Genomic DNA, 26930 nt, shown 5'->3' on the forward strand with positions numbered 1-26930 from the left:
GCGTTTTAAACTCAATGAATTGAAAAACACAAGCATTTGCATGCGTATCTTTCTCTTTTCATTCACGTTAAAAGTGCACGCTCTAGTCTTTAAATGTTTCTTTGTTTTATTGTATATATGCACAAAGAGTCTAAAATAATCCGTGCTTATTCGCAAATATGTGCACAAAATGAATAATTTTTAATGAAAAATGGTAAACACCAAATGAAACGCGCCTCTAGTTAACAATAGCCAGAAATATCGTATTGCTCATTTTTGTTTTTGTCTCTTGTTTACCATTCACTATAAAGTTGTTTACTTTTCGTTCGTTGGTTGATTCTGATTATCTGAAATCAAATTGCTTCCAAAAACGCTGAATTTCCATTTCAAATTTTTGTATTAATTATTTTGCCGTTTTTTGGTTAGACTATCAAATTTGTGATAGCCGTGCTCAATTTGTGTAAAGATTTGTACAACCTATACAAAAATTTATGGTAACTATGCTGAATTATTCTTCATCTGAGTTCTGAAGCAATTCTGCTGTACAGCTCAGCGGATAACAACAAGCCCTGACTTAGTAAAGAAGCCTGACTTTTTGGGTGTTTTATCTGTTTGCGAAGCCATTACTGTCAAGATGAAAGAACGTTTTCCCACCCTCATGCGCTATCAAAGCATCTTTGCAAAAGATATTTGACACATGACTTTACAAAAGTTTTGTTTCTTAAACTGACTACTACCGGAAAGCTATAACTTAATGATATCACCATTATCGTGGATACCATTTCCTAAGTGGTACCTTTTGGTCTAACTTTAAAATTAAGTTATAATAATTATAACTAATTTGTAGTGTTAGCAATCGGTAACATTATAAAGGTAATTTATTTATTTTGCTGCATTAATCGCGTCAATCATTCTTGTTTACCAATGCATTATCAAATAAGGTTTACTTTTCTTTCTTTATTATTTCTATTCCTATTGGTTTGTTCGGCAGAGGTAGGCAGTGAAAGTGGCTCTTCGAAACGAGAGGCCTATGCTGCTTTGTTTTATGGTCAGGACGAAGGCTTTCTCCTCGGTTTGAGAGTTCTCGGCCGATCTCTGCGTGAAAGAGGCTCTACCAAAGAGATGGTAATGTCATCCTCAGCTCCATTACACAAATAACGTTTGTTGAATGAAAAAGGAGGCTTTATAGAGAGAAAAAGAAAACTTTTCAGAAAAAAAACTTCTGAATTAACGGACCAAAAAGGTTTTTTTGGCTTTTTTTTTGAAAAACAGCCGTTTTTTGGCGTTTGATTGTTTTTTTTCAATGAAAGTTCTTTCATGAAACATGAGCACCCTAATAGCAAGGATTCAAAAAGTCAAAAATTTGACAATAAGGAGACTTTTGTTGATGCATTTCACAACCAAGTTTGAAAATAATATTTTGTAAATTTTCGAACAAGTTGGAAAACATGCTTATCTTTATTTACCGAGTTGATAAAAAGCGTATTTTTCATTCTCGAGATTTTGAAACTGACAAAAGTTTTCATTATTTTTTGTGCATTCTACAGAAAACGTTCTAAGAGTGAATTGAATGCCATTGCTTGTCAAAAAAATTTATGTAATCTTCCGCCAAAATAGCTCCTAGTTCATTAGGAATAAATAGATTAATACTTAATACCATTTCACTACTATTGCTGAAAAAAATGTGTACTAATTTTTGTTCCGAACACACTTTAGTGGGGGAGGAATTATATGCTCAGCTGGTTTTCTTCTCAGTCAATTTTGGTCGATCGACATATTGATCGCAGAGATTTGCTACGATTTTAGACACCTGAAAAATGATGACACAGTCTCTGAACCCCAAGTAGACTATTTTATTTTCAATTCCTATAAGAATGTTCTGCAATTGAAATTTAGCCGCTTTATAATTGCTCTTGAACGAAGTTCATAGCAATTATTGTAATTGTGTTGGTCTTTTTGTAACGGCTGCTCTCCTATCAAAGTCGAGGAAAACTTTACACCGCCCAGTTCGTTTCAGCGGTTTCAAATCTGTCCGGGTATTGTGTTTTTGCAGTTAACTTTTGTGAACTGTATTATCCGCTATACTGTAGAATGCCGTTGCATTACTTGTTGCTCTATTACGCTTGATAACTAATCGCTCAGCTTTGCTGTATAACAAATAACTTTGCTTCAATTAAGCAAAAGTCCAAAATTCCGAATAAGCAAATTAGTTCAAATTAGAGGTTTTTCAGTGATATCTCCTTAACCACAAAAGCTAGTGAGATAAAATTTCACAGGGTTAAGAACGTTAGGTAGGCCTACTATCTGATGTAAAAATAAACAACGCTGGGTAAACTGCGTTGGTGGGGCTACCTTTTATATTTTATACCCAATCTTAATACATGGGCCAAAATTTCAATGTTGAATAACTCTGTAAGTAATGATTCAAATTTGAGCAAACTTGGCAGTGCACAACACTGTCACACAAGTAATCAAACGAAAAAGAAATGAACCGAATCGGTAGAATTGCCTTCGAGAAATAACACAACAAGTTTCACCTCAGATTTGAATATTCTGAGTTAATTTAATGATCACTTCTTGTTTCGCAATTGGCCTCAATAACACCAATATCAAACTAAGCTAGGCTTCTTTAAAGCCAGTAAGAGCAACTGACTATGTGCTTTGCACAAAGTTTCTCTTACTTAGGAACTTTGTTCCTCAGAAAGAAAGTTTTGAGAATATCAAAGTTAATTCTCTTTTCACAAGTCAAAGTAAAGTTAAAACTGTACAATCACTAATATGATCTACAGAAACAAGACACGATAACAAGTAATTTACCGCTCAAGAAAGCGTGCTTCAATACGCACTGTATGTCAGTTTAATCAGACAAAATTCACAAGTTTCTTCTGATTTTTGGTAGTTTTTCAAGCTCTATTTATACTGCTGTACATGTCAAAATTGCATCTCTGATTGGTTGTAGATTACTATGTCGTAAGATTCTCTGAATGAACTGAAGTTGGGGTTCGGGATACCTTATACGGTGCCCCGCACTCTCTGAATTAGTATGAAAATCGCAAAATTCATCGAATCTGGCTTACCAAGTTGGGTATCTCTTGCTCCGTTTGAGCTAAATTTGTGCGATTGTGAACACTTGAATACGTGGCAATAATTGCGTAATTAAAGTTTGAGTTTCTGTTTCACTTCATATATGACGATTACGTACTAATAATAGTTGCTAAATATAAATGTTGAACAAAATGAACAAATCCGTTTGGCTTCGATAGAATGTAGCATTAAATTTCGCTTGTCACGCTATTCTAAATTGAACTGCTTGAAATGACCTTGAAGCGCTATTCAATTTGATTTCTGAGTTGTTAAGCTCAGCCGCAATATCGCCGGCCCTGTTTTCCATCGCGAAAACATCTTTTCCAGGTAGTACTGGGGCGAGCTTCACTACTGGTCTCTTGTACACTCCGTCGTTCGTTCGAACTATCACTGATCGAATCACACCGTCAGACCCATCGATGGTCTCCGCAACTCGACCTAGGTTGTAATATCCACGCTTATCGCTGTCTTCGACCAACCAAACGAGATCGCCTTCTTTAAATGTTTCGTTCGACGTAGATCGCCATTTTTGTCGATTATTCAGAGTTGGCAGATATTCTTTACGAAATCTGTCCCATATGAGATTTGCATAGGCTTGAGTTTGTCGAAAGAGCTTTCGATGATCAACAAACTCTTCCGCGCATGGTAGATAGGGTAAGCAAACGTTCCTGTTGCCAAGCAAGAAGTCATTAACATCTGAACTGACTGGAGTCAAAGGTCTCGCGTTCAACGTCTGCTCAACAATACACATCGTTGTTGAAAGAACGTCCTCGGTGACTGATCGGTTCCCCAACACTGCATACATTGCTTTCTTGCAACTTCTCACCAACCGCTCCCATACTCCTCCAAAGTGTGGTGCTGCGGGTGGGTTGAACTTCCATCTGATCCCTCGTTGATTTAGATGTTCTTTGATCCCTTCTTTGTTCCATGCCGCAACGTACTCTGCAAACTCTCTTTCAGCTCCAACAAAGTTTGTTCCGTTGTCACTGATGATTGTACTTGGTTTGCCTCTTCGGGCAATAAATCTCATTATTGCATTGAGACAACTATCTGTGTCCAACTTGGGTACCACTTCTATATGCACCGCTCTCATAGTTAGACAAGTAAAAGGACAACACCATCGCTTTTCATTTCTTCGCCCAATCTTCACAATGAAAGGGCCAAAGTAGTCAACTCCAACATTTGTAAAAGCTGTAGAAGCATCTAACCGTTCCTCGGGTAGACCTGCCATTACTGGTGCTATCGTTTGCGCTCTGCCCTTTCTGCAGGTAACGCACTTGTTCTTGATTGATCTTAAGGCGTTCCGTATGCCTAGGATCCACATCTTCTGCTGAACAATGTTTCTCACATGCTCAGTGCCTTCGTGTTGATTGTCCTTGTGCTCGTTTCGCAAGAATAATTCAACCGCACGATGTTTCCAATGTAGCAGAATTGGATGCTTTGCATTGAAGTCCAACTGACTTTTGCCTATTCTGCCTTTGGCTCGAATAAGTCCTTCTTCATCCAGGAAGGGGGAGAATTGTAGAATTTTGCTGACTTTTGGAATTTCCTTTTCAGCTTTGAGAGATTTCATCTCTTCACCAAACTGTTCTCGTTGTAATAACTTGAAGATTGTTGCTTTTGCTTTTTCTCTTTCTTCAATGTTGACCACGAGTGTTGCTGGTCTGTGTTTGTTCAATGCTCGCTGTACGTATGCCACTGTATTTACTAGTCTGTTGAAGTTACTGAATCGTTCCCACTGGATAACAGCTTTCTTCTCTTCAGCCTGTATCATGAATACTGATGAGGGTATATTCTCTTCATCTGATGCAAAGATTAGGTTCACTTGCTCTGGCCACTCGCTTTCTGGTCGTTTCAACCAGGCCGGCCCAGTGAGCCACTCACTTCTCTTGAGTTCTTCAATGTTGATTGCTCTCGTGCCAATGTCAGCTGGGTTGTTGATACCGCTCACATGTTTCCACTGCGAAGCATCGGTTGTATCTAGTATCTCAGCCACTCGGTTGGCAACAAACACTTGTTGTTTGCGATGGGAACTGTGTATCCACTGCAGTACCGTAGTTGAGTCTGACCAAAAACTGCAACTATTTATCTTCATTTCATGTTCCTTGACTATCTGTTCTTTCAACCTCACTGCCATGACTGCCGCTTGCAACTCCAATCGTGGTATTGAAAGATGCCTCATCGGTGCCACTCTGCATTTTCCAATGACAAATGCTAAGTCAGCTGAGTATTCTTTTGGTTGTGAACGTAGATAGGCCACTGCACACATCGTGTCTTCAGATGCGTCAGCAAACACATGAAGCTCAGTTTTACCCCTCTCTCTGTTGAAGTATCTTCTATCGATGCTTGTTTCAGCCACTATTGGAAGTTGTTCTTTCCATCTCAGGAATTCTTCTTCTTCACTAGGTTCCACTTCGTTGTCCCAATGTTGTCCATTCTTAGTCCAGATGCCTTTCAGAAGTCGTCTCATATGAACACTGAACGGAGCAAACAATCCGATCGGGTCGAATACTGAAGATACCAGTGACAGAATCTTCCTCTGGGTTATAGGTGCTTCAACTTCCTTGTTTGTACCTCTGCATACTTGAAGACTGTCATCAGTAACGGTCCATTGTAGCCCTAGCACTGAAGATCCCTCCGTACTGGGTTCCACTTCGACTTGCTTTGTGTTGCTGATTGACTTCAAGTCTTCTGGGATTGCTTTGGTAACTGCGTCGTTGTTGCTTATCCACTTCTTCAATTCAAATCCATGTTGCGAGAGAAGAGGTTGTATTTGATTGAAGACTTCAATTGCTTCTTCCGGGGTTTGTACTGATTTGATGAAATCGTCCATGTAGAAGTTGTTTTGTATTGCCTTGGTTGCTATTGGATACTCTTTTTCGTTGTCCAGTCCCACTCGCTTGAGAGCATAATTTGCACAAGTTGGAGAACTCTTAGCTCCAAATACGTGACGCTGATATTCGTATATCTGAACAGGTTCGTTAGTTCTTGGACGCCATAAGAATCTCAAGCAACTTCTATCCTGTTCGGGAACTTGCACTTGTAGAAACATCGATTCGATGTCAGCTGTCAGGGCTATTGGTCCTTCGCGGAATCTGAATATTGTTCCGATCAAGCCGTGTAGCAGATCAGGTCCTGCTAGTAGCTTATCATTGAGGCATACTTCTTTGTACTTTGAGGCAGCATTGCAAACACGTCTTACTTTGCCAGGCTTGTTCGGGTTTAGCACTGGATGGTGTGGCAAATACCATTCTTTCCCGAAGGTGCCTTTCACTTCGGACTCGTCCAATATCTTTGCGAATCCCTTTTCTACATCTGTATCTATTGACTGTTGATACAAATTCTTCAGGTTTGGGTCCCTTTGGAATCTTCGCTCCAGTGAGTAAAGCTGACCCAAGGCTGAGCTGTAATTGTTCGGTAGGTTTGGCTCTGGTTCACTCCACAGCATTCCCACTTCATACCGCTCACCTGTGAACTTTGTCGTACTCTCTAGCATCTTTTGTGCCTGCAGTTCCTTCTTTGACTGACTGACGACGTTGATTTTGGAAGCATAGGTTTCTATGTCCCACCAGGTTTGGATATTCTCAGCCACTTTCACATCTTCTGTGAAGGCGAAATGACAAACATTTTGTCTTCTTTTGCCCGTCATGGGTCCACTGACTACCCATCCTAGCTCTGTTAGAACGGCGAAAGGTTCACTTCGTGTTCCTATCTTATAGTCCAATGGGCGTTGTAGCTCATAAGCATCTTGACCAAGGATGATGCCAACTTCCATCAAGTTGAAGCTTTTGTTGGGTAAAACACTCAAGTGGTTGAAGCTTTGCTTCAGCTTGTTGTAGTTGTAGTTTGTGTTTCCCAATGAGATTGACGGGTGTGAAAACGCTTCGATTGAATGCACCTTCGAATGTAGTCCCTTTATTTTGAGAGGAACCTTTTCTGTCTTCAGATCCTTCGTTCCGTGTATGCCAGCTATGTTGAGCGTCACACCGGTGCCTTGGGCCCGTAACTTCTCTTGCACACTTTGATCGATGAATGAAACCGTTGATCCACTGTCGAGGAAAGCATATGTGTTCAGCCTGTTGCCACCGCTCTGTATTGAGACAGGAACTATCTGAAGAAAGCTAGTAACTTCGTTACTCTGGTTGATTGTTGCTGCGCTTACGTTGACTGCATGATTGCCCTGATCCATTTGGTTTTCTGAGTGTAGCAATCGGTTGTGCTTCTTGATGCATCCATTGATGCCGCACGCATTGACTTTACAATCTTTGATTGCATGCCCTTTGCCTAGACATCCGTAACATAAGCGTTGCTTTCTCACTGCTGCGTACCGATCATTCACACTCATATTCCTGAATAGTGGACAATTCCATATTTTATGAGTGCCATCAGCTAGCGGACAATGATCACTTTGCGTTTGCTTCGTTTCTTTCACGTTGGAACTTGCACTGAAGTTCGACGTTTTCGAGAACCGTTTGTCTCTATTTGTGCTTCTTCGGTCTTCTTCTCTTCGCTCTCCCTTGAAAGCTGAAAACCCTTCGTGCACGAATGCTATCCTTGATAGCCATTTTTCAAACATAATCAGATCAGGCCAATCTTCATCTTTATCATCAACATAGAACCACCACTTCTCTTTGAGAACTTGGGGTAGTTTATCTACTGCCATGTACAATGTCGAGCTTGATTGCAGATCACCAATCTGCTTGTACTCTTTGAGCACATTCACAAAGTTCGAAACAATAACTGAGAAACTGATCAGACCTGTTGAGTCGTGTGGTTTCACCTGACTTGCTTTGCGAAGGCTCTCCAGTTGTGCATCAATGATCACATGAGGCCTTCCAAATTTCCTCTCCAGAATCCTCCATGCAGCACCATAGAATTGTCCAGAATAGCCCATTCCAGAGATTGCTGACCTTGCCTTAGCTGTCAGTAGAGTCTTCAGATGGCTCATCTTCTCTGAGTCTGGTATTGGTCGTTGATCCACTGTAGCAATGAACATACTAGACCACTCCGGCCATTCGAGAGGGTTCCCGTCGAAGTTGTTCAACTTCAGCTTTGGTAGGCTACTACTACCTGAATAGCCAGTGTTGTATCGTAGTAGACCAGCTCTGGGGGAAACGTCTCGGTCTTCAACACTTTAGGATCGGTCTCTTGAACTGCGATATCGTGAGAAGTGACTTTGCCTGTTCACTTCAGGGGTTACTTCGAAGCGAGCTGTTGATCGATCTGGTGTTAGAAGGTTGTCGATTCTGCTGGCCCAGTCAGAGACATCTCTTTTCTTGGGGGTCCAGTTGAAAGGCGATTTGTCTCGAGCACCAGTTGATTGGGAACGAGCATCATCGTTCTCTAATGCTGTTCTCTTCACTTTGCGCTCTAGCTCACGCTCTTCCTCCAGCAGTTGATGCTTGGTTTCCAGTTCCTTCATTTGCATTTCCAGCTCTAGCTTCCTTCGCTCGAACCGTGCTTGTTCGAGTCGCATCTTGGTTTCGAACTCGATATCGAATTTCTTCATCCTTTCCTCTCGCCTTTGCTTTGCTGAAGATGTTTCCGAAACATTCTCCGTCTCTTGGCCACTTGCTGTTGCTCCATTTTGCACTGTTTGAGCAACTGGGTTGTCCGTTTGGTAGTTGTTGTTGCTCTCGCTGTCATTCACAGCTTGGGTTGAGTTGCTTTGCTCTGCATTCATTTCTGGTTGCGTGCCTTTGCTTATATATGCAAGCCAATGATAGTCCAAACTTGCTTTGCACTTCCTTGCTTCTTTCAGATGCTCTTCAACGAAATTTGCTTGGTAGGGCACAAGTTTGTTTCGACGCTGCAGTTGCTTGGGTATTTCTTTCTCTAGGAGGTGGACAGTCTGTTGATAGAGGACCTTTAATTTGTTGGGTCGATCTGAATCTTCAATTATTTTGTAGCCAAGACTTCTTTTAGTGTTGACTTCTTCCACTAAATCTTGGAACTTCTTATCGTACCTTTGTGCTGTTGATTGGAGCTCCTCTCTGCTGATTGTGTCAGGATTGCCTGATTGCCTTTTGCTTTGCTTGCTCCTTTTAAGCGAGGTTAGTTCTTCAACGTAATTTGTGAAGTGCACTCGCAACTTTCGCTCTGCCTCACTGGCGTTGAGCTGTTGATTTGTTTGATTCTCTTTGGGGGGTGCCTTCGGCACTCTCTTCATCAGATCGGACAGCAGTTTGCCTTCCACTGTCCGGGTCGGCGGACCAAATGTAACGGCTGCTCTCCTATCAAAGTCGAGGAAAACTTTACACCGCCCAGTTCGTTTCAGCGGTTTCAAATCTGTCCGGATATTGTGTTTTTGCAGTTAACTTTTGTGAACTGTATTATCCGCTATACTGTAGAATGCGGTTGCATTACTTGTTGCTCTATTACGCTTGATAACTAATCGCTCAGCTTTGCTGTATAACAAATAACTTTGCTTCAATTAAGCAAAAGTCCAAAATTCCGAATAAGCAAATTAGTTCAAATTAGAGGTTTTTCAGTGATATCTCCTTAACCACAAAAGCTAGTGAGATAAAATTTCACAGGGTTAAGAACGTTAGGTAGGCCTACTATCTGATGTAAAAATAAACAACGCTGGGTAAACTGCGTTGGTGGGGCTACCTTTTATATTTTATACCCAATCTTAATACATGGGCCAAAATTTCAATGTTGAATAACTCTGTAAGTAATGATTCAAATTTGAGCAAACTTGGCAGTGCACAACACTGTCACACAAGTAATCAAACGAAAAAGAAATGAACCGAATCGGTAGAATTGCCTTCGAGAAATAACACAACAAGTTTCACCTCAGATTTGAATATTCTGAGTTAATTTAATGATCACTTCTTGTTTCGCAATTGGCCTCAATAACACCAATATCAAACTAAGCTAGGCTTCTTTAAAGCCAGTAAGAGCAACTGACTATGTGCTTTGCACAAAGTTTCTCTTACTTAGGAACTTTGTTCCTCAGAAAGAAAGTTTTGAGAATATCAAAGTTAATTCTCTTTTCACAAGTCAAAGTAAAGTTAAAACTGTACAATCACTAATATGATCTACAGAAACGAGACACGATAACAAGTAATTTACCGCTCAAGAAAGCGTGCTTCAATACGCACTGTATGTCAGTTTAATAAGACAAAATTCACAAGTTTCTTCTGATTTTTGGTAGTTTTTCAAGCTCTATTTATACTGCTGTACATGTCAAAATTGCATCTCTGATTGGTTGTAGATTACTATGTCGTAAGATTCTCTGAATGCACTGAAGTTGGGGTTCGGGATACCTTATACGGTGCCCCGCACTCTCTGAATTAGTATGAAAATCGCAAAATTCATCGAATCTGGCTTACCAAGTTGGGTATCTCTTGCTCCGTTTGAGCTAAATTTGTGCGATTGTGAACACTTGAATACGTGGCAATAATTGCGTAATTAAAGTTTGAGTTTCTGTTTCACTTCATATATGACGATTACGTACTAATAATAGTTGCTAAATATAAATGTTGAACAAAATGAACAAATCCGTTTGGCTTCGATAGAATGTAGCATTAAATTTCGCTTGTCACGCTATTCTAAATTGAACTGCTTGAAATGACCTTGAAGCGCTATTCAATTTGATTTCTGAGTTGTTAAGCTCAGCCGCAATACTTTTTATGCATAAATTTTTCACTCCACCGTTTTTGCGCTCTTCTTCTAGAAAATTCTTTGACTTCTCAAGTGACTATTTCACGCTTTCGTTCTTCACTTTTGAGTAATCTCTATTGTTCTCACTCCGAATTAAAGCCTTTTGCTAAAACAAAAACGATTGCAGTTTAGCAAAAAGCAAGGATTGATCGTTGAGTGGGCAGTGCTTCTGGTGAGGGATCTTGAGGTCCATGTTTCGAATCCCGGCATTGTGGCCGTTCGAAAGCAATTCTTCCGACATAGTCGGTTTAAGTTTCCTTTTATTAAATCAACAATTATGAAAACGCATCATATATATTTTGTATATTGAAGCTTTTCTTTACCAAATTATCTATTTTGCTAAAATTTTGAACATTTACCTTTTTTATTGGACGTCCAACAAAACAAATTAGATTTGGTCTCATCATGGATTTTTAAAACCAAAAATAATTCGGATTGCATTGGTGGGCTGGTTTTTCAATAAATTTACGCACTTTGTTTTTTACGATAACTAAAGACTAAATTGTCTTCAATTCAAGGCTGAAATAAAAGCAGTTTCTAATTAAGTGCAAAAGAGGTCCAAAGAACATATTTTGTGTTTTATGAAAAGTGATCACAGTTGTCATGGCTTCGGCCAAATGTTCTCGTAAATATTAACTGATTTCTTGTAGTTTGCCTGCATTTGTTTTTGTTTTTGCCGTATCATGATTTGTTTTGCTAAATCAAGATCTAATTAGTGTTTATAAGTGGTATAAGAGAAACTGTTTTGTGCTTTCTGTTGATGCCTAATGGCTCTTACATTTTCGATTACATTTGTTTCGAGGAGTTTTTAGTGGAAATTTGAATTTGCCGTTTTTTTAAAGTCAAATGAAAGCTTAGTTTCAGTTAAAGCATGGCAAAATCTTTTTTTCGAACAATTTAAAGTTTATTATTTATAGCGGGTTTTTTTACCAAGGGTATTATGACTTTGATTATCCGAGTTTCCTTGAAAATTTTTCAAATTTTTGGAAATTCAACCATTTTTGAGTTTTCTTTGTGTTGGTGTGTCAAAGTATCACCTAAGCTCAAGTTGCAATAAGCGTTGAATGAATACACACTCGAACACAGAAAAGGGTTTTTGTTTTCTTGCTAAATATTATTGAACTTTGAATTTTACCTCTTTTTGATATTTTGAATATGGATGGGCTAGTTTCTAGCAAATTATTTCAACAATCGGCTATTAAATTTAAATGGCAAATGTAAACGATCCGCAAATGTAAACGGATGCTAGAATTTTGCCTTTTTGTTAGTTTGTCAGATTTTGTTTGGATTGAATGTTTTATGGCCTTTTCACTTGTTGCATAAAGCGTTTTGGAAACCGGTCAATATTTGTGATTCCTTGTTTTCAATGACTATTCTCATTGGTGTCCAAGGACAATGTAATTGAAAATCGCAGTTTTCGGTAAATAACTTATATTTTTAACGATTCTGACCATGTTTGCTCGCCAATTTTAATTAAAAAATTGATTTTTCTTGATTTTGTCGTTCCTTTTGTCGTCATGTGACATATTTCCCATGATAACAATTGTCATGGGCTTCCTATTGAGCGATAGAGTTTTCTAATTTTGGATTTCATTTCATAGCTAACAGTTTTATTCATATCGAAATTAAATGTTTCCAAAAACAGGAACGCATTTTGTATTTTGCCTTTTTCTTCTATTTTTGCCGAATTGTTGAATACTGTTGATCCTTAAATGCAGCATATTTTAATTCAATTAGTGTGTTCTACTCATACATGAGTTATTGGTGATCAAAAAGCGACTTTTCAAAAATATTTCTCTCTTTTTCTTTTGCAGACAAATGAGTTCAAATTCAGGATGAGCGGGGACGCTACATATGTACAAACACCTATTACCGTGCCTCTTCGCTGTTCTAAGAAACATCTGTCCGGAAACTGCATTGAGAGCACTTGGTTAAGTGTTTTTTTTAGATAATTGAACGTCGAGATTGAATGGATTGAGAAGAAGGCGTTTTTGTTTATTTCTGGTATCGTTAAAAAACAAATTTTCTTTCTTCCTTTGATACTTCTATCCCTTATATCTCAAATTATCAGTAAGTTTCAGTAAATTTAAATTAAGTTTTAATAAATTTCCAGCTGTAATACCATAGAATCATCAATACCATGTAGCAACAGACCTTAGCGGATATTTAAGTTCTGTTTTCACCAAAAAAAGCAAAATGTTTTCATTCTAAAAATTTTCCCTTAAATGTTGTCTGTTTGGCTACGGGATGTTTCGTAATTACAAAGTACTTTCGCTTTTAAAAGGAGTTTTGGGTGAAAAAATTTGAATGCAAACGTTCTAATTTTTTTGCTGAAATGGGCGTATGAAAATAAGAGCAAGAAGGGCGTACCGAAATAGCGTACCAAAAGCATTCTCATTGTTGCATCTATTTTTTTTTCACTCTAAGTTCTTTCTGTTCGTGGAAATTTCAGAACGCTTTGTTTTCACTAAACATTGAAGACAAGTCGGTATTTTTTGGAACGCAAAATATTACAGAAGATATTTTATGCGGTTGTTTTAAAACAAATATTTTGAGGCCGCAAAATAGAGAATAACTGTCCTCAAACTTTGCCTTTTCAAACAAATTGCCTTTTTTTTAATAACATCCTCCATTCATAAACTTCAGTTTTTAGTGCAAATAGGGGCCATGTAATTGCCTTAAAAGAAGTGTCAAAAGGTATACAGTTTTTCCTAATTTTTTCAGTTTTTCGGATACAGGAGATTTTTTAAGAGTATTTTCTATAATGAACTCGTAGACCGAAATGTTGGGCGTTGCCATTCAGGAGTCATAAGGGACAAAACTAAAAGTGCTTGTAATTTTTATTCCCATTGTGGCTGATATCTTCGAATATTACACCCAAATTTTTGACATTTTGCATATGCAAAATAGTCTAAAACATTTTGACAAAAAAAATAAAACTATTTTTCAAAAAAGTTGTTTTACTGACACAGTTTATCAATGAAAAATAATTTTCAAAACTTATCATTTTTTCAAACTAAACGTAGCACAATAACCCTGAATTTCAATTTGAGTAACGTAAGTACTTCATCAAAAGCTATTTCAAAATAGCAAGTGCGAGAAAGTAGCAGAATGAAGTTCCATGGAGTAACAAAAATGGTCATTCACCCGTTAATAATACAGGCACTGAGCTAAATATGCCTGTTTTGCTAACCTAACGGAGCTTTAAAGCATATTTCAGATTGCGAGTCCTATGCCTGGAAGGCAACCAATCAAATCTCTTAAGTAAATCCATCTTTTGAGGTGAAATTCTACCTTCAGCCTTCTGTTTCTTTTGTCAGATCGTGCAGTCGCACAGATTCGAATTCTCGTAATTTCAATTCATAGTTGCGGAACTTTGAAAAGTCCTAAAGGAGTGAAACATAAACGCGCTCTGTCGAACTTTTTCGTGGTAGCTTGCACTGATTTCAGCTAATACGAGTCATGGCCATTTTTTCGCCTGAATCGTCTGATCACGCCTAACTTTTGATTGGATCATATGTCTACCACTTCACCCAGGGCATCGGCCCATTTTAGAACAAGCGCGCTGTTTTCGTTTTGTATCTTCTCGTGTTGAAACAGCGAGAGAAAAAGCTATGAAAATGCAAGTCACATTATCATTGGAAGTGCTGAAAAAATCAAGTTGAAAACAAGATGATAGAACCATTTTCTTCTTTTAATTTAGAGTTGTGATCGCTGATTTAATAATTTTAATCCAGGTGGCCTTGTGTCTGCCAGATGTGTCAAACGAGGTGAGGTTCCTTCTGGCCAGAGAGGGCTGGACCATCTACCCAGTCAACCCAGATGACATCAACTACAAGGGGCCGTACGCTGGACATGTCGCTAAACTGGCTGTACTTACTCTCACACAATACAAAAAGGTCAGTTAATCTCTATCGCATAAAAATTGAGATCGGGCATTTGAAAAAATTGATGGGTTCGGTATGGATTATTTGTTTGAACCCATCAATATTACGTAAAGTATCGAATGACCTGCAAACATCGGTTACGGTAGATACGTGGTTCACGTATACATACTTCATTGGTATATGCTTGAATATATTCTAAATGCGCGCCCTAGTGAATTTAAAACTACAATAATCGTGCAAGCTGACTCAAAACTTGCAAGATTATTGCAACAATCTTGCAAGATATCAATCCATGCAAAATATATATTGTTCTGTAAATATATATAATATTGTTTTAGAAAACGCTTTTAAAACAAATTTATGTTTTCTCAACAATTGCACGATTGTTTAGAAAACATAAAATCTTGCAATATAGAATTTGAGCATCCAGGATAGATTTTTAGAGTTGATCAAGATGCATTAGAGTCGCCCTAGTAATCGATTAGTTGAAAGAATTACAAGCATCTTGGAAGCAATCTTGCAAGTGAAAAGAAATAGGTACCAAGTTTCTTGCAAGCTTTTCGATTAATCTTGCGAGATTACTTGAAAATCGAATCGAAAAGCTCGTAAAAATCTTGCAAGAAACTTGGTACACGTATCCATTCACTTGCAAGATGGCTTCCAAGATGCTTGCTAAATTTCAACTCATCGATCACTAGGGCGACTCTAGTGCATCTCGATAAACTCGAAAAATCTATCCTGAATGCTCAAATTTTCGTCGTTAGATTCCTCGAGATTTCCATCGATGGATTAAATGAAACCCAATTTATGGGACATACGATGCTCACTATCCATTTTATGGCGACCAGAGAGATTTATATAAAATTCCGACGAATATCTATGAATCAGAATAAAATTTTGCCTTCAATTGTCTAGAAAACAGATAACGCAGCTAAACTACACTTCAAAAATTACGTTCACTCTATCTCTTTTTGCTATCACCATGCTTCCCTCTGCATGTTTCTTATTTCCTTAAAGTCCCTTTCTCTAGAATCCATCTTGGTATCTTTGGAAGAGCCAGACATTGGACAACAGCTGTGACTTGTGTTTTTTGTTCCGACCCCTCTTGAGGGGGGAGGAACTATATACTCAACTGGGTTTTTTTTTGTTCAGTCAATTTTGGCCGATCGATATATTCATCGTAGAGAGTTGAGACTGGTATCATTAGAAAGCTTGTCCAGCGCAGAATATGCAATTAAAAAGATTTTTTTTATTTTCGTTTTTGACAGGGAGATATCGAGGTTTAAACTTTCGAGAAAACTCATCGATCACTAGGGCAACTCTAGTGCATCTCGATAAACTCGAAAAATCTATCCTGAATGCTCAAATTTTCGTCGTTAGATTCCTCGAGATTTCCATCGATGGATTATATGAAACCCAATTTATGGGACACACGATGCTCACTATCCATTTTATGGCGACCAGAGAGATTTATATAAAATTCCGACAAATATCTATGAATCAGAATAAACTTTTGCCTTCAATTGTCTAGAAAACAGATAACGCAGCTAAACTACACTTCAAAAATGACGTTCACTCTATCTCTTTTTGCTATCATCATGCTTCCCTCTGCATGTTTCTTATTTCCTTAAAGTCCCTTTCTCTAGAATCCATCTTGGTATCTTTGGAAGAGCCAGACATTGGACAACAGCTGTGACTTGTGTTTTTTGTTCCGACCCCTCTTGAGGGGGGAGGAACTATATACTCAACTGGGTTTTTTTTGTTCAGTCAATTTTGGCCGATCGATATATTCATCGTAGAGAGTTGAGACTGGTATCATTAGAAAGCTTGTCCAGCGCAGAATATGCAGTTAAAAAGATTTTTTTTCATTTTCGTTTTTGACAGGGAGATACCGAGGTTTAAACTTTCGAGAAAATACAGTGAATTCCGTTGATTTCATTCACCTTTTTTCGGAATTTTTGACTAAAATTTTGCCAATTTTGCCAATGAAAATGTTGTTGATTATAAGTTTAAGGACAAAATACATTGTCGGCTGTTTTAATTGAATTTTTTTGTCACAAATTCCGGCTATAAATTTCAAAAAATTCAGACTTTTTCATCAAAAACAGCACGAAATAAGTTTCTTCACTCCACTCTGATTAAATTTGCAGGAAGTGCACACCCAAACACCACTAACGCAATCTTCTTAGACTGAAAAGGGGGATAATTCCACATCAATTTCCGTTGAGAGTGCTCTGTAAATAAAACTTTGCCGTTTTTTGCTAACTTTATTCGTTGATTATCAAAAACGCAGCATTTATTTTTGATTTTTTCACAAACAAAATATCTATATAAAAGAAATTCCAAAAATAAAATATTCTTTATAGACAATCAACACTAGCAAGACTATTTCTGTACCAATATTGGACCGTTACAATCCAAAAGTAGTTCGGATTGTCATCAGTCGGTTTTTTATTAAAAAAAATTTCGATATATTTTTCTATATTAGTTAAACAACAGAACATTCCAAGTCAAAGCCCACTAGTGATAGGTCCTATTGGCTTTCTAATAAACTTAAAATTAATTCAATTAGTTGATTGCTTGAAAGCTCATGGTCGTTTTGACTTTTGAAATATTTGATTTTTAAATAAAAAATGGCTTATTGAATTTTGCCTCCATTTTTCTCTTACTTTGGTCAACTTTTGGCTTAGTGTCAGCAATCAAAGAGTGCTCCTTCTTTCTGCTGAAATCAAATTTAGTCTTTATTGCAGTTTTACGCCTTAAGTTATGGTGTTCTGGCTTTGATACTACTAGATTTCGCAAACTTTTTTTTTAATTCTGGGTATTTGCCCATTTTTCATGTTTTCTAATTTTGTCAAATTATCACGTTATTGTCAGTTCATATATCACATTTTTCGCGTTCAAAATAACGCACAATTGATAATATTTAAATCCTTAAAGATATAGATTGTGTTTCTTTACCGCTTAGACATCACTTTCTCGAAGAATTTGATTGATTTTATTAAATTTTGTCTTTAAGTGTATTTTAGTCGTATTTAATTTCCTGTACTATGACCCCGTTTGATTTGCTTTTCCTGGAAGAGTAGATGAGCCGACGTTCTGATAATAGAAGACAGATAATGGCTTTCACGACTTTGAAAACAATTGTTTCCCAAAACGAAAAAAAAAACTTTTCAACTTCGTAATTTTGTTCTTTTTATTGTCTGTTTTTACCTGGTCTCGTTAATTAAAGTTTTAAGACGACATTTCTTTTGTCAAGGGAAGCTGTCAAAAAGGACTGGTGGCACAAAATCTAATGTTCTTAAAAAATCGTTATGAATTTACTGCCTTCGACACCGGTTTTTCACAAAAAAAAAGTAAATTATTTTTTGATTTTTGTCATATTTGACGTTCTTTTTGTAGACGTAAGACATGTTCTGGTTAATAGCAGGTCTCTAAGGCTTCCACTGGAAGAATAAACGAACCTTGAAAAAATTGATGGGTTCGGTATGGATTATTTGTTTGAACCCATCAATTTTATGTAAAGTATCGAATGACCTGCAAACATCGGTTACGGTAGATACGTGGTTTACGTATACATACTTCATTGGTATATGCTTAATTATATTCTAAATGCGCGCCCTAGTGAATTTAAAACTACAATAATCGTGCAAGCTGACTCAAAACTTGCAAGACTATTGCAACAATCTTGCAAGATATCAATCCATGCAAAATATATATTGTTTTGTAAATATATATAATATTGTTTTAGAAAACGCTTTCAAAACAAATTTATGTTTTCTCAACAATTGCACGATTGTTTAGAAAACATAAAATCTTGCAATATAGAATTTGAGCATCCAGGATAGATTTTTAGAGTTGATCAAGATGCATTAGAGTCGCCCTAGTAATCGATTAGTTGAAAGAATTACAAGCATCTTGGAAGCAATCTTGCAGTGAAAAGAAATAGGTACCAAGTTTCTTGCAAGCTTTTCGATTAATCTTGCGAGATTACTTGAAAATCGAATCGAAAAGCTCGTAAAAATCTTGCAACAAACTTGGTACACGTATCCATTCACTTGCAAGATGGCTTCCAAGATGCTTGCTAAATTTCAACTCATCGATCACTAGGGCGACTCTAGTGCATCTCGATAAACTCGAAAAATCTATCCTGAATGCTCAAATTTTCGTCGTTAGATTCCTCGAGATTTCCATCGATGGGTTATATGAAACCCAATTTATGGGACATACGATGCTCACTATCCATTTTGTGGCAACCAGAGAGATTTATATAAAGTTCCGACGAATAAATATGAATCAGAATAAAATTTTGCCTTCAATTGTCTAGAAAACAGATAACGCAGCTAAACTACACTTCAAAAATGACGTTCACTCTATCTCTTTTTGCTATCACCATGCTTCCCTCTGCATGTTTCTTATTTCCTTAAAGTCCATTTCTCTAGAATCCATCTTGGTATCTTTGGAAGAGCCAGACATCGGACAACAGCTGTGACTTGTGTTGTTTGTTCCGACCCCTCTTGAAGGGGGAGGAACTATATACTCAACTGGGTTTTTTTTGTTCAGTCAATTTTGGCCGATCGATATATTCATCGTAGAGAGTTGAGACTGGTATCATTAGAAAGCTTGTCCAGCGCAGAATATGCAATTAAAAAGATTTTTTTTTATTTTCGTTTTTGACAGGGAGATATCGAGGTTAAAACTTTCGAGAAAACTCATCGATCACTAGGGCGACTCTAGTGCATCTCGATAAACTCGAAAAATCTATCCTGAATGCTCAAATTTTCGTCGTTAGATTCCTCGAGATTTCCATCGATGGATTATATGAAACCCAATTTTTTGGACATACGATGCTCACTATCCATTTTATGGCGACCAGAAAGATTTATATAAAGTTCCGACGAATAAATATGAATCAGAATAAAATTTTGCCTTCAATTGTCTAGAAAACAGATAACGCAGCTAAACTACACTTCAAAAATGACGTTCACTCTATCTCTTTTTGCTATCACCATGCTTCCCTCTGCATGTTTATTTCCTTAAAGTCCCTTTCTCTAGAATCCATCTTGGTATCTTTGGAAGAACCAGACATTGGACAACAGCTGTGACTTGTGTTTTTTGTTCCGACCCCTCTTGAGTGGGGAGGAACTATATACTCAACTGGTTTTTTTTTGTTCAGTCAATTTTGGCCGATCAATATATTCATCGTAGAGAGTTGAGACTGGTATCTTTAGAAAGCTTGTCCAGCGCAGAATATGCAATTAAAAAGATTTTTTTTTATTTTCGTTTTTGACAGGGAGATATCGAGGTTAAAACTTTCGAGAAAACTCATCGATCACTAGGGCGACTCTAGTGCATCTCGATAAACTCGAAAAATCTATCCTGAATGCTCAAATTTTCGTCGTTAGATTCCTCGAGATTTCCATCGATGGATTATATGAAACCCAATTTATGGGACATACGATGCTCACTATCCATTTTATGGCGACCAGAGAGATTTATATAAAATTCCGACGAATATCTATGAATCAGAATAAAATTTTGCCTTCAATTGTCTAGAAAACAGATAACGCAGCTAAACTACACTTCAAAAATGACGTTCACTCTATCTCTTTTTGCTATCACCATGCTTCCCTCTGCATGTTTATTTCCTTAAAGTCCCTTTCTCTAGAATCCATCTTGGTATCTTTGGAAGAACCAGACATTGGACAACAGCTGTGACTTGTGTTTTTTGTTCCGACCCCTCTTGAGTGGGGAGGAACTATATACTCAACTGGTTTTTTTTTGTTCAGTCAATTTTGGCCGATCAATATATTCATCGTAGAGAGTTGAGACTGGTATCTTTAGAAAGCTTGTCCAGCGCAGAATATGCAATTAAAAAGATTTTTTTTTATTTTCGTTTTTGACAGGGAGATATCGAGGTTAAAACTTTCGAGAAAACTCATCGATCACTAGGGCGACTCTAGTGCATCTCGATAAACTCGAAAAATCTATCCTGAATGCTCAAATTTTCGTCGTTAGATTCCTCGAGATTTCCATCGATGGATTATATGAAACCCAATTTATGGGACATACGATGCTCACTATCCATTTTATGGCGACCAGAGAGATTTATATAAAATTCCGACGAATATCTATGAATCAGAATAAAATTTTGCCTTCAATTGTCTAGAAAACAGATAACGCAGCTAAACTACACTTCAAAAATGACGTTCACTCTATCTCTTTTTGCTATCACCATGCTTCCCTCTGCGTGTTTCTTATTTCCTTAAAGTCCCTTTCTCTAGAATCCATCTTGGTATCTTTGGAAGAGCCAGACATTGGACAACAGCTCAGACTTGTGTTTTTTGTTCCGACCCCTCTTGAGGGGGGAGGAACTATATACTCAACTGGTTTTTTTGTTTAGTCAATTTTGGCCGATCGATATATTCATCGTAGAGAGTTGAGACTGGTATCATTAGAAAGCTTGTCCAGCGCAGAATATGCAATTAAAAAGATTTTTTTTATCGTTTTTGACAGGGAGATATCGAGGTTAAAACTTTCGAGAAAACTCATCGATCACTAGGGCGACTCTAGTGCATCCCGATAAACTCGAAAAATCTATCCTGAATGCTCAAATTTTCGTCGTTAGATTCCTCGAGATTTCCATCGATGGATTATATGAAACCCAATTTATGGGACATACGATGCTCACTATCCATTTTATGGCGACCAGAGAGATTTATATAAAGTTCCGACGAATAAATATGAATCAGAATAAAATTTTGCCTTCAATTGTCTAGAAAACAGATAACGCAGCTAAACTACACTTCAAAAATGACGTTCACTCTATCTCTTTTTGCTATCACCATGCTTCCCTCTGCATGTTTCTTATTTCCTTAAAGTCCCTTTCTCTAGAATCCATCTTGGTATCTTTGGAAGAGCCAGACATTGGACAACAGCTGTGACTTGTGTTTTTTGTTCCGACCCCTCTTGAGGGGGGAGGAACTATATACTCAACTGGTTTTTTTTGTTCAGTCAATTTTGGCCGATCGCTATATTCATCGTAGAGAGTTGAGACTGGTATCATTAGAAAGCTTGTCCAGCGCAGAATATGCAATTAAAAAGATTTTTTTTTATTTTCGTTTTTGACAGGGAGATATCGAAGTTAAAACTTTCGAGAAAACTCATCGATCACTAGGGCGACCCTAGTGCATCTCGATAAACTCGAAAAATCTATCCTGAATGCTCAAATTTTCGTCGTTAGATTCCTCGAGATTTCCATCGATGGATTATATGAAACCCAATTTATGGGACATACGATGCTCACTATCCATTTTATGGCGACCAGAGAGATTTATATAAAATTCCGACGAATATCTATGAATCAGAATAAAATTTTGCCTTCAATTGTCTAGAAAACAGATAACGCAGCTAAACTACACTTCAAAAATGACGTTCACTCTATCTCTTTTTGCTATCACCATGCTTCCCTCTGCATGTTTCTTATTTCCTTAAAGTCACTTTCTCTAGAATCCATCTTGGTATCTTTGGAAGAACCAGACATTGGACAACAGCTGTGACTTGTGTTTTTTGTTCCGACCCCTCTTGAGGGGGGAGGAACTATATACTCAACTGGTTTTTTTTTGTTCAGTCAATTTTGGCCGATCGATATATTCATCGTAGAGAGTTGAGACTGGTATCATTAGAAAGCTTGTCCAGCGCAGAATATGCAATTAAAAAGATTTTTTTTTCGTTTTTCACAGGGAGATATCGAGGTTTAAACTTTCGAGAAAATAGAGTGAATTCCGTTGATTTCATTCACCTTTTTTCGGAATTTTTGACTAAAATTTTGCCAATTTTGCCAATGAAAATGTTGTTGATTTTAAGTTTAAAGACAAAATACATTGTCGTCTATTTTCATTGAATTTTTTTGTCACAAATTCCGGCTATAAATTTCAAAAAATTCAGACTTTTTCATCAAAAACAGCACGAAATAAGTTTCTTTACTCCACTCTGATTAAATTTGCAGGAAGTGCACACCCACACACCACTAACACAATCTTCTTAGACTGAAAAAGGGGATAATTCCACTTCAATTTCCGTTGAGAGTGCTCTGTAAATAAAACTTTGCCGTTTTTTGCTAACTTTATTCGTTGATTATCAAAAACGCAGCATTTATTTTTGATTTTTTCACCAACAAAATATCTATATAAAAGAAATTCCAAAAATAAAATATTCTTTATAGACAATCAACACTAGCAAGACTATTTCTGTACCAATATTGGACCGTTACAATCCAAAAGTAGTTCGGATTGTCATCAGTCGGTTTTTTATTAAAAAAAATTTCGATATATTTTTCTATATTAATTAAACAACAGAACATTCCAAGTCAAAGCCCACTAGTGATAGGTCCTATTGGCTTTCTAATTAACTTAAAATTAATTCAATTAGTTGATTGCGTGAAAGCTCATGATCGTTTTGACTTTTGAAATATTTGATTTTTAAATAAAAAATGGCTTATTGAACTGTGCCTCCATTTTTCTCTTACTTTGGTCAACTTTTGGCTTAGTGTCAGCAATCAAAGAGCGCTCCTTCTTTCTGTTGATTTCAAGTTTAGTCTTTATTGCAGTTTTACGCCTTAAGTTATGGTGTTCTGGCTTTGATACTACTAGATTTCGCAAACTTTTTTTTTAATTTTGGGTATTTGCCCATTTTTCATGTTTTCTAATTTTGTCAAATTATCACGTTATTGTCAGTTCATATATCACATTTTTCGCGTTCAAAATAACGCACAATTGATAATATTTAAATCCTTAAAGATATAGATTGTGTTTCTTTACCGCTTAGACATTACTTTCTCGAAGAATTTGATTGCTTTTTTAAAATTTTGTCTTTAACTGTATTTTAGTCGTATTTAATTTCCTGTACAATGACCCCGTTTGATTTGCTTTTCCTGGAAGAGTAGATGAGCCGACGTTCTGATAATAGAAGATAGATAATGGCTTTCACGACTTTGAAAACAATTGTTTTCCAAAACGAAAAAAAAACTTTTCAACTTCGTAATTTTGTTCTTTTTATTGTCTGTTTTTACCTGGTCTCGTTAATTAAAGTTTTAAGACGACATTTCTTTTGTCAAGGGAAGCTGTCAAAAAGGACTGGTGGCACAAAATCTAATGTTCTTAAAAAAATTGTTATGAATTTACTGGCTTCGACACCGGTTTTTCACAAAAAAAAAGTAAATTAATTTTTGATTTTTGTCATATTTGACGTTCTTTTTGTAGACGTAAGACATGTTCTGGTTAATAGCAGGTCTCTAAGGCTTCCACTGGAAGAATAAACGAACCTATTTAAATTTTTCATTTTGTAATTAAGGGATTTCATGACTTTGGAAATAAATTTTTTTCGATAAAAACAATTTTTACTTAATTTTTACAATTTTACAATTTTTACAATTTTTACATAATCTTGCTTTTTTTTCTTTTCGGCCTAATTGTTACCTAGATTCAATATTGAGATGTCACATAATAAATTTCAAGGGAAGGTGTCAAAAGAGATTGGTGTCACAAAATCTAATGTTTTAAGAGAGTTTGTTTTGACTTTACTGGCTTCCACACGGGTTTTTCACAAAAAAAAGGAAATGAATTTTTGATTTTTCTCATATTTGACGTTCCCTTTGTAGACGTAAAACATATTCTGAATAATTGCAGGTCTCAAGGGCTTCCTTTGAAAGAATGGACGAACAATTTCATTTTTTCATTTTGTAATTAATGGCTTTCATGTCTTTGGAAATAAATTTTTTTCGAAAGAAAACAAGTATTTCATAATTTTGCATTTTTTTCTTTTTTGTCTCATTATTGCTTATTTTCAATAAAGAGGGGCCAGGTAATACAGTATCAGTGTTCGAAGAAGGTGCAATCAAACATATTTTGGGGGCCAAAATAAGGCTTTACGGCTTCCAAAGCATTTTCTGGCAAGTTTTAATTGATTTTTAGTTTGTTGTCTATTTGTTGTTCGTTGTGTAACTGCATAACAAATTGAATACCGAGAGTTCTTAATTCCCTTCTATAGAAGCATTGGTAATTGTAAACCTATGGGATATTTTAGTTGACTCCTAATGGTTTTCATTACTTTGAAATTAAATGTTTTTTTTTTTAAATTCAGCGAATTCTCTAACTTTAAAGTCTGTTCTTTTTTGTCTAATTGCTACCAAGCTTTATTATGAACTGGTGAATAACTATTTTTTGCTGGTGAATTGCAATTTATAATGTTGATTTTCAGTTTTATCTGACGCTATTTTGACTTTGTTATTAAGTTTTGCTTTTTAAAACGGACATAAGTTTTATGATGTAATTAATGTTTGTTGTTGTTTTTTGATTTTGCCGTTCGTCTTCGCTCGCTTTCTTAATATCGGCATATCTCATCAATTTAATGCATCTTTTTTTACTCCACTGAGTTATTTGCTTTGGAGGCCATCTTTTCGTTCATACACCAGTTTTTTTAAAAAAAAATACTTGAATTTTTTGTGTTTTTCTATCTCTCATTTGGTAGACAATTATGCCAAAGTTGTGGATGAGCGGGGTCGGAACTTTATGTGCGATCGCACATTACCGAGCCGCCTTGTTGTTATGTAGATAGTGTTGATAGACACAGACGTGATAGCATACGAGGGAGCAGATGACATATTCAGGTGTGGCAGTTACTGTGCAACTATGAGACACAGCAACATGTTCAACACTGGTCAGTATACATACATTGAACTCCACTACTAATTCAGTACTTCTCAAAGTCTTAGAACAGTTCTGACTGACAAAAGTCAGTACTGAAACATTGCTTTTTCAGTGAAGTAACTTTCATTAAGTTAATGGGTCATTTAATTTAGGAGATGAAAATAGACTTGTCAAGTAGACTCGTGAGTGTCCAAAAAGATTCTAATATATTTGGGAGAAAAAATTCAAAGAGGTTATTAAATTTGTGGAGTTCCTTAATTTCAGATGCAAAAACTAGTAAAGAAGCACTTAATAACAAAAGATGAACAGTACCTGCGTATTGCCTTAAAAAAGAGCATTAAAATGCTAACAATTTTGAAATGAAATTCGAAATGACACCTGAAATATTCATGTATATATTTAAACAGGTGTAATGGTGTTGACTCCTAGCCAATCACACTTTCTAAACATCCTCAAAATGCTGGAAAGTTGGGATCCCTTACAACATAGTCACAGGGGAGGCGACCAGGACATTCTAAATGTATACTTCAATTCTCTAACTCTTGCACCCTCTTACAACAAAAGCGACCCTAATTACGTACCCTCAACCTACACCCAGCTACCTTACGAGTATAACATGGACGCGGGCATGTATTACTTGAGAAGCGAGTGGTTAATTCCACGAAAAGATTTCAGGTTTCTTCATTACACTTTTGGACCAATTCGACCTTGGCAATGGCTTACTTATCCGCTGTTCGATTTGAATCACGAATGGCAGGGTCTTCGGTTCCGACTCAGAGATCCGACTAAGGAAATGTTTACTTCAGTATTTCGTTACTTGCCATTCTATTCGGTGCTATTTCTGTTCATACTTCGAGTCACGACTTTTCAAACTTTTCACAGACATATCGCATCAACTGTATCGTCGTTATTATCAGCCTCGACCGGAGAGCAATTACGTTGTAGTAGTGGAACCATTTTATGTGTCTGCCGCAACGTTTTTTCCTGGACTGTCTACATATTTCCAATTTATTTTCGATTTTGTAAAATGCTTACTTTAATTTCGGTCATTTTTTGTATCCCAGTTTCGGTGGCACTAATACCTCAACATGTAAGACCTCTATCGGGGTGGCTAATGTTCACATTTTCGTACACAGTCTTGATATCACATATCTTCGAGTTCACATTTCTACTTTGCCATTATGGATGTTACGGGTCAATTCACGGCGCCGCAACTCGCGAATGCCCAACTAACGGTGCCGGGTCGAACCACCGGAGAAACGCCTTGAGACAATCAACGCATAGGCAGTACTTGCATAACGCACATCACAAATTTGTCCTCTTATCGCTTTTGTATATAGCTCTATCTTTGCTACTCGTTTTGCACATCCAGGGGTTTATTTTTAGATGTAAAGTTGCCATTTTCCTTTCATTAATTTACCTGAGCTCTCTTTACTACTCTATCCATTACCTAGTGGGTCTTTACACGCAATACGTGCCCAGCAATGCTCATCTAGCTGCCAGACGGGGGGAATCAACCAACTTGATGGAACCGTAAACAAATCGGTTACTTTCGCTGCTGTCTTGAAAATTAACTATTAGGTCTTAAAAGTTCTTAATCCACGGA

The 26930-nt window shown here is 36.9% G+C and overlaps 1 protein-coding gene across 1 annotated transcript; it reads left to right on the plus strand.

Annotated features, from left to right (window-relative positions):
- Nucleotides 1-26930, plus strand: LOC142341635 (uncharacterized). The gene is made up of 4 exons (XM_075392741.1): nucleotides 1-1104; nucleotides 14469-14630; nucleotides 25229-25334; nucleotides 25732-26930. Exons 1-4 carry the CDS (start codon nucleotides 904-906, stop codon nucleotides 26859-26861), a joined length of 1599 nt encoding a protein of 532 aa, XP_075248856.1. The 5' UTR covers nucleotides 1-903; the 3' UTR covers nucleotides 26862-26930.

This window comes from Convolutriloba macropyga, chromosome 6 (assembly GCF_964194025.1).
Source record: "Convolutriloba macropyga chromosome 6, txConMacr16.3, whole genome shotgun sequence".
Classification (NCBI taxonomy): domain Eukaryota; kingdom Metazoa; phylum Xenacoelomorpha; order Acoela; family Convolutidae; genus Convolutriloba; species Convolutriloba macropyga.